Genomic DNA, 8,396 nt, shown 5'->3' on the forward strand with positions numbered 1-8,396 from the left:
TAGTCAGTAAACCAAGCAGGGGAGGCGAATGCGCCCCCTGGACGGCAGGTGGCGCTGTCCCCGCTCGGCGCGTTCTGGTGGAGAGTTTTGGCCCCGCCGCCACGCCGTAGGCCGGTGGCCTCATAGGTGCGCCGACCGGCCGCACCGGACGGCCGCCGGAAAGATGTCGCTGCTGCGGTCATTGCGCCTCTGCCTGGTCGTGCGGCCCGGGAGCTGCCAGCTGAGCGCGCTTGGCTCTGGTCCCCTCCTGCCTTCCTTGCAGGTCTCCCGCGCGCCCGGCACGCTGCCTTCCCCTCCCCTGGCTGCGTTCGGCTCCATCTCACCCTTCTCCCCACCTCGGTGCCTCTTGGCGGTCCAGCGTCCCTGCGCTGCCTTTCCCCTCACCCTCTGGGCCCGTCTCTCCTGAAGTCGTCCCCCGGCCGACGTGCTCCCTCCTCCGGAGCTCCTCACCGCTTCCTGCTTCTCATTCCTTCTTATCCCCTCCAGGCCGGGCTCCCTCTGCTTCAGTCGCCCCAGCCGTGGCATACATTTCACTCTGGGTCCTGGCTGTCCTCGGCTTCCAGCAAGGAGCTCCTCATGAAGCTGCGGCGGAAAACGGGCTACTCCTTTGTAAACTGCAAGAAAGCCCTGGAGACTTGTGACGGGGATCTCAAACAGGTGTGGGGAAGGAAGTGGAGGGGAGCGGGGATGGGGTACTCGGGCCCTACCCCAGTGCTTTCCAGAGGTCGCTCTAGGGACCGTAGAAATCACACCTGCTGCTGCCCAGTGACCTATACACAGGATTCTGACTTTAATGGCAATCTCACCCTTTGACTCTTACCTGTTTTGAAGCAACTAACTCAGGATCCCAGGGCTAACACACTATTCCATGCAAGGCTGTTATAGTAGTCAGACCAACGCTCAGATCCTGGTACCCTCACACTAATCCCCGCGACCTTGGATACCTTCCTTAATCTTTAAGAGTTACATTGTTCTTTTTTTTGCATAAAGAAAATACTGCTGTCTCCCCCGTAGGGTTGTTGTGAAGATTAAACTTATCAAAAATACCAGGTGTGGGACTTCCCTGGTGGTCCAGTGGCTAGGACTTCAAGCTCTCAGGGCAGGGTTCGATCCCTGTCCAGGAACTAGGTCCCACATGCCGCAACTAATGGTTTTCATGCTGCAGCTAAGGATCCTTTATGCCATAATGAAGATGGAAGATTCTTCGTGCTGCAACTAAGATCCACAAGCCAAATAAATAATTTTTAAAAATTTACTAAACATCAGGCACAATGTCTACTGTCTGGCATTTGGTGGTATGCTGCCAGTAAATGATAGATTAGTTTCTGTTGTGGGTTTGAGGAGAAGGGGAAAGAATTGGGGAACCTGAGGATATTTTAGAGCCCCATTCCTTTCTAAATTCTGTGCTTATGTCATCTGCCCTTTATCTTTCTTATTTATAGGCAGAGAGCTGGCTCCATAAGCAGGCCCAGAAGGAGGGCTGGAGTAAAGCGGCGAGGCTCCACGGGAGGAAGACCAAAGAAGGCCTTATTGGGCTGCTGCAGGAAGGAGGCACCAGTGTGTTGGTGGAGGTGCATGTCAGAGACTAGACCTCACAGGCAGCTGTCTTCTTGAGTGTGGGCTTTGTGGTAGACCTTTGCATTCTTAAAGAAGAGGTGTTTGAGAACCATAAAGGCTCGTTAGAATTAAGACCGTGAGGCCCCAGTTATTAGCTCTGGATTCGTTTCAGTATAGACATGCACAGGTTGTTGGCGGGGAAAGGCCTGTTGGGGTGGCCCAGAGGGTCTCCAGCCTCCGTGCTGCAGACCGGCACCGGTCCGCGGCCTCTTAGGAACTGGGCCACAGAGCAGGAGGTGAGTGTCGGGCGACGGAGCCAAGTGTCCTCTGTACTTTCAGCCTCTCCTGATTGCTTGTATCACCAACTGAGCTCAGTCTTCTGTCAGATCAGTGGTGGCATTTGATTCTCGTAGGAGCTTGAACCCTGCTCTGAACTGTGCATGTGAGGGATCAAGGTTGCTGCTCCTTATGAGAATCACAAAAGTGGTTCGGCATTGGAGGAGCCCAGGGAATGAGGGGATTATGGCTTGCGGGCACAGGCAGGTGTGAACTTGAAGTGACTCCTTTGGGGACATTGTGGAACCAGTCTCTGAAGGTGCAGGTCGGTGCTGACTCATTGGCACAACAGGGATCGCTTCATTAAGTTTCTGGCCTTGAGCTAGTGGAGCAACTGTAGCTTTAAAATCCCACAGACATTTGTTTCTGTTTTGTTGGGTCTGCTGCCTGTTCTGTCAATACCTTGCTTTAAGACACTTTTGGAGACTGTTAGTAAACAGTTTATACAACAATATCGATTTATTCCCATAGGTGAACTGTGAGACAGATTTTGTTTCCAGAAATTTAAAATTTCAACAGTTGGTCCAGCAAGTAGCCCGGGGAACCCTGTTGCACTGTCAGAACTTAAAGGACCAGCTCTCCACATACAGCAAAGTGAGTTTGGGGTTGTCTCCAACATGCTTGGTTTGTTCCTTCCTCTCCTCTTAGGGTCTTTGCTGTTCCATTTTTTCAGACGTTCTCAGGTCTCACTTCCTTATTTCATGTCTCTGCTTAAACGTTATCTCTCAGGAGAGGAGTACCTTTCCTCCTATTGCTCTGTCCCCTTATTTTACTTCATTTAAAATATTTTGTTATAATGCTTATATATTACATTTATATTTATTCATTTCTGTTTGCCTTCCACAATAGACTATCAGTTTCATGAGGCAGGAAATTTGTTTTTTCACTAGTGTGTCTCTGGTGCATGAGGGCTGGGGTGCATGAGCACTTGGCTGGGGCCCATTACATCTCTGTTAATGAATGAATGAATTCCCGTGGGATAAAAATCCATCAAATCAGGTGAAACTTTGTATTTAGGAATCTAGAATGTCCTAAGGAAAGGATTTCTAAATACTGATCCTGGAGAAAAGGCGCAATTGAGGAGACCGAGCATTTTCTTTTCTGTAGAAGGATCAAGGAAGGAATTATTGACATATCCGTATGCCTTTGATCCATCCTGTTGTCAAAGCAAAAATGAACCAGCTACTCACAACAATTTTTTTGTTTGTACCACCCTTTTCCTTCTATTTATCTTTCTCTTGAGATCTTGTGATAAATGTTAATTAGTCCTGGTTTTGTGTTGTTTAGTTGCTAAATCATGTCCAACTCCTTGTGACCCCATGAACTGTAGCCTGCCAGGTTCCTCTGTCCATGGGATTTCCCAGGCTAGAATAGTGGAGTGGGTTGCCATTTCCTTCTCCATTGTAGATTTTTCTTTTTTATTGAATGTGATAGGCTACAATTCATCATATAATCCATTAGTCGTTTTAATGCTCAAATTATCCCTGGATTTGGCCAGTATAACCTAAGCCTGTGCAAGCTGTCTCCATTGTCTGTTTGGTATAGCTTATTATTTTCCAAGTATTTCCTTCCTTTTTGGCATAACAAAATATTCTGGGCTTATGTCATATTTTCCTTGCCCCCATCCATGGAATCGGCCACTTCTACAAGGGGTCTTGATCCTTTTTGGTGGGGGAATGGTTTTTAGAAACAAAGATCTGGGCACTGTGTGCATGTACACTCTTCAGTCGTGTCCGACCCTTTGCGACCCTGTGGACCGTAACCCACCAGGCTCCTCTGTCCGTGGTCTTCTCCAGGCAAGAATACTGGAGTATGGAGAAAGTAACATGGAAACTTACGTTACCGTATGTAAAATAGATAGCCAACGGGGATTTGTTGTATATCTCAGGAAACTCAAACAGGAGCTCTGTATCGACCTAGAGGGGTGGGATGGAGAGGGAGACAGGAGGGAGGTTCAAAAGTGAGGGGATGTATGTATACCTATGACTGATGCATAGTGAGGTTTGACAGAAAACAACAAAATTCTGTAAAGCAATTATCCTTCAACTGAAAAATAAATAAATACTGGAGTGGGCTGCCATACTCTCCTCCGGGGGAAGGTCTGGGCGTTGGGTATGCTTAAATCTACTGAGATGTCATTGCTATTCTGCTCTTCCAGCAGAGCTAGAAGTGTGTGTGTGTTTCAATTCTAATCCTGCACCACAGGCTGCTTCCTTTTCTTCCCCCATTCTGTAATTCACGCCTTTCTTCTCTCGTAGTGAATGCACTGGCTCCTAGCAGCTTCAGTATGTCTGCTTATTTACTTGCTGTGCAGTGCATGCACACTTTGTTTCAGAGTTACTGTCCCTGATCACTGCATAGAATAAACCTACTAAGTGGTTCAAGATTTCTTTGAGGTTCTTTTTGTCCTTAGTTGAAGTTATGTGGTCAAAGGACTGTATCAAAAGTAACTTGGATTAGTTTTGTTCTCCCTTTTGAAATTATGTTATTCCTTTGAAATACAGTTAGAATCTTTGTTTCTGTTTGGTCAGTATTCATTTTCACTCCAAGCCTTCGTTAGTTTTATTTTTGAATATGTAAAACTAATGAAGTTCTGAAAGTTAAAACTATAATAACTCCCCCAACACATAAACAAGTCTTACTCCCTCCTCTCCCTTCTACCCCATTCCTATCCACTCTTGTAGATAACCAGCTTCTTTGGTTTCTGGTTATCCTTTTTGCAAAAATAAGCATATTCATCCTGGTGCCTCGGATGGTAAAGAATTTGCCTACAGTGCAGGAGACCCAGGTTGGATCCCTGTGTTGGAAAGATCGCCTGGAGAAGGGAATGGCTATCTATCTACTCCGGTATTCTTGCTTGAAGAATCCCATGGACAGGGGAGCCTGGTGGGCTGCGGTCCATGGAGTCACAAAGAGTTGGACATGACTGAGAGGCTAACGCTTTCATACAAATATTTATTACACAAATGGCGATGTAATGTGTATGTATTCTTTTAGTTTGCTTCTTTCACTTCATATGCCCTGGAAATACTCCTTAGCAGCTCATGGAGGCACCTTTTCTTTTTTTTTTCCAGCTACATAGTATTCCACCTGTGACTGTACTGTGGTTTATTCAGCCAGTCTCTACCTATGTTTGGACTTTTAAACTTTCCACTATTTTACAATTAGAAAAATTTGCTCAATGAATAACTGTGCATATGTACTTTTGTATCATTGGAAGAGTTTTAGAGTAAATTTCTAGAGATAGGATTGCCAGATCAAAGGATAAAAGTGTATGTAATAGTTTTGTTAGCTATTGTCCAATTTCCCACCATTGGATTTGCACCATTTTTCATCCCTACCAACAAGCTACTAACCTTTTAGCTTTAATATTTTATGATTGTATGAAAATATTATTCCTGATTTCTAGGAAGCTACATTCTAAGAAGTTAGGCCGGAGATTGGGATGGATTTGGGGGTGGAGTGTTGATAGAATAAAATATTTATAAAAGTGGAGCTGTTGTCAGTTGTTAATGTTCTTGGCTTAAAGAAAACATTGTTTGTACTTAATTGTCTTAAATATAGGTTATTTCTGAGGAATAACCTATAACCTATATTTTTGCTTAGTCTCTTGGTAATTTGAATTGTACACACTGACTCATGTTCAGTCGTACTGAAAATGACTCTTGTTCATTTTCTTTGCGCACTTAGGGCTTCTTGAATTCCTCTGAGCTCTCTGAACTTCCAGCAGGACCCGAGTGCGAGGGTTCTCTCAAGGATCAGCTGGCCTTAGCGATTGGTGAGTACGGATGTACGGATGTTAAGGATGTAAGGATTGTATGTATGGATTGTAAAGATGTGGAAACTGGAAATTAAGAACTGAATCTCCAGGTATCTTTGATATTCCTCCAAATCTAGATCAAAAATTACAAGGTCAAGTTCCTGCAAGGGTCAGATAGTATGAATGCGAGAGGTGGGTTGCGTGTTAGAGATTGGTGAGCAGTGGACACCCTGAAAAGCTCACATTCCACTGAAGGAAACCATTAGCAAGCCACCTGATAACTTTGAGGGAAATAGGATCCCAGTGTCAGAATTTTTTAATTCCTTTAAAAGGATTTAGATTTGTTTGAAAAAAAAAAAAAATTAGTTTTTAGCTGTTTGCAACTAATTAAAATTAGCAGGCATCACTGCTGACCAAGCAAGGCATGTCTTTAGGCAGCGATGGCCTTTTGACCTCCAGTTGACTGCCTCTCTATACACTGTGAAGGAAATAGTCCATCAGAGGGTATTTCACCTTTGTGAAGGGATCCAGGAATATTTCAGGGTGTGGTGTTTAGGAAATTGTCCTCTCTTAAAAAAAAAAAAATCTGATCCTGAGTTTGAGAAGGTACGTGTTTTCAGAACCACTGGCTGCAGGAAGCGCATCTGGATCATTGTGGTGGGAGTAGCAGGGGTTTTGCCTTCCTCGTACACGACCTGATGGAAGGAGGGAGGCAGGGCTGGGGTGGAGCTTGCGGGAATTGACTGCTCATCTGATGTTTCCAGTCAAGGCATCAGTTCTGTTTTTATCAGGTCGTCTTGAGGTATGTATGATGTTTCAGTGAGTCATGGCTGAGAAACCAACCAGCCAACCAGCTGTGTATGAAACTTCTTAAGAAATTCTGGAAGACTTGGGTGTTTCAGCCTTGTCAGTTTCTGGGAATTGACTGTTGGGTAGGTGCTTAGAGCTGTTTCAGGATCCCTTTTGGTTTATGACTTCTATGACTTTTAGATGTAACAATGGCTACTTCAGGGCTATTTTCCCAGACCCTGTTATTTTCTACCCCTTCCTACCTTTTGACTTATTTGGGCTTCTGATAGGAGGGGATAGCATCCTAAGAGAACAGTGAGGGGGAGAGGGGACTAGAATCTGGTTTTGTTTCTTACAAGTAACTTCAAAGATGTTATCTTTTAATTTATTTATTTTTTAAATTTTTTTATCTTTTTATTTTTCATGAAGGGAAGTTGAAACCACCAGATGACTTGGGGTTTTAGATTTCCCGGGGCTTTTAGTTTGGGATTTTCCCCCAAATAATGGATGATCAGGAGTTGTCTGTGTCAGCTATGGTGGTTTGGGGGAGGGGTGATGATCTGGTGGGGAAAAACCCTGAATTGAGTCAGATCTGAGTTTGAATTCCAGCTGTGCCATCCATTAGCTCTGAAGCTTTGGAGAGGTTCCTTTAGCTCTCTAAGCCTAAGTTTAATGTAGTGATGTTAGCCAGTTGGGAGTGCTCATATTAGAGGGCCAGATACTGTAATAAGTTCTTTTACACATCTTATTTATTTCTCCCAGTAATCCTGCCTTCAGGTTAAGTGGCATGATCTCCATTTTGCAGATGAGAACACAGACTTGATGAATTAGTAAATGGGGTTATATCATTAAGTTACTTGCCTAAGGTCGTGTGGCCGGTGAGAGGCAGAACCTGTGGCCAGGGTCTGTGTGATACCAGAGTCTGTGTTTCTAAATACAGCATGGCACCTGGTTGGTGCTCCCTAAAGTACGCTCCGTTTTTCCCACCTTCTCGCACAGAACCCCTTTTCCTGTTTGTCCTGAAAATGGTATCTTTCCGCCTTGCGGCACATCCACAGTATAAAATGCAGAGGACTGCCTCCCAGGCTGGCCACTGCTGTGCGTGTTTTGGTGCTTCCATGGGCATTGTGTTCTGGAAGCGTCTTGTTTTTTTGTCTGTTTGTTTTTGCTCTCTCACAGGGAAACTGGGAGAAAACATGATTCTGAAACGGGCCGCGTGGGTGAAGGTGCCAGCTGGGTTCTATGTTGGCTCTTATGTCCATGGGGCCACGCACAGCCCCTCGCTCCGCAACCTGGCGCTGGGGAAGTACGGGGCCCTGGTCGTCTGCGAGACGGCAGAGCTGAAGGCAGACCTCGGAGACCTTGGCCGCCGCCTCGGGCAGCACGTGGTGGGCATGGCTCCCCTCTCTGTTGGCTCCCTGGACGACGAGCCCGGGGGAGAGGCGGAAACCAAGATGCTGTCGCAGCCGTTCTTGCTGGACCCTTCCATCACACTGGGGCAGTACGTGCAGCCCCACGGCGTGTCCGTCGTAGACTTCGTGCGGTTTGAATGTGGAGAAAGCGAAGACGCAGCAGACGCCGAATAGGTTCCAGAGACTTTGGGCCCGAGAGGACGTGTTTATTCTTAACCCTGGACATTTACAAAAAGACGTTTACTTCCTAAGCCTCTTCAAACGCAGAATTTGTTTTTCATTTGAGTTTATAATGAAATTACATACTTTGTGGGTAAAGCTATTAAATAAAATTGTTAGGTAATAGAGAAGGTAGAAGCTTTTTCCTTGTTTGCGTCATGCTGGGCCTAGCTTTTTTGTGCCTGACTTGTGACATGTTCTAGAAAACAACAGGTGGGCCTCATGGAAGTGGCAGACAGTGTCCGGGAGAACTGTGCTGCTTCTCCCTTCCATGCATTTATTACAGCGTTCCGAAGCTGTCTGACTCTTCCCCTCCTACTCCT

At 45.7% G+C, this 8,396-nt stretch overlaps 1 protein-coding gene across 1 annotated transcript; it reads left to right on the top strand.

Moving 5' to 3' along the window:
* The first annotated feature begins 13 nt into the window (after positions 1–13).
* TSFM (Ts translation elongation factor, mitochondrial) lies at positions 14–8,215 on the top strand. Its single transcript, XM_043446504.1, has 6 exons — positions 14–262; positions 487–657; positions 1,443–1,571; positions 2,365–2,487; positions 5,584–5,671; positions 7,622–8,215. Exons 1-6 carry the CDS (start codon positions 29–31, stop codon positions 8,026–8,028), a joined length of 1,152 nt encoding a protein of 383 aa, XP_043302439.1. The 5' UTR covers positions 14–28; the 3' UTR covers positions 8,029–8,215.
* Positions 8,216–8,396: the final 181 nt, after the last annotated feature.

This window comes from Cervus canadensis, chromosome 25 (assembly GCF_019320065.1).
Source record: "Cervus canadensis isolate Bull #8, Minnesota chromosome 25, ASM1932006v1, whole genome shotgun sequence".
NCBI classification, from domain to species: domain Eukaryota; kingdom Metazoa; phylum Chordata; class Mammalia; order Artiodactyla; family Cervidae; genus Cervus; species Cervus canadensis.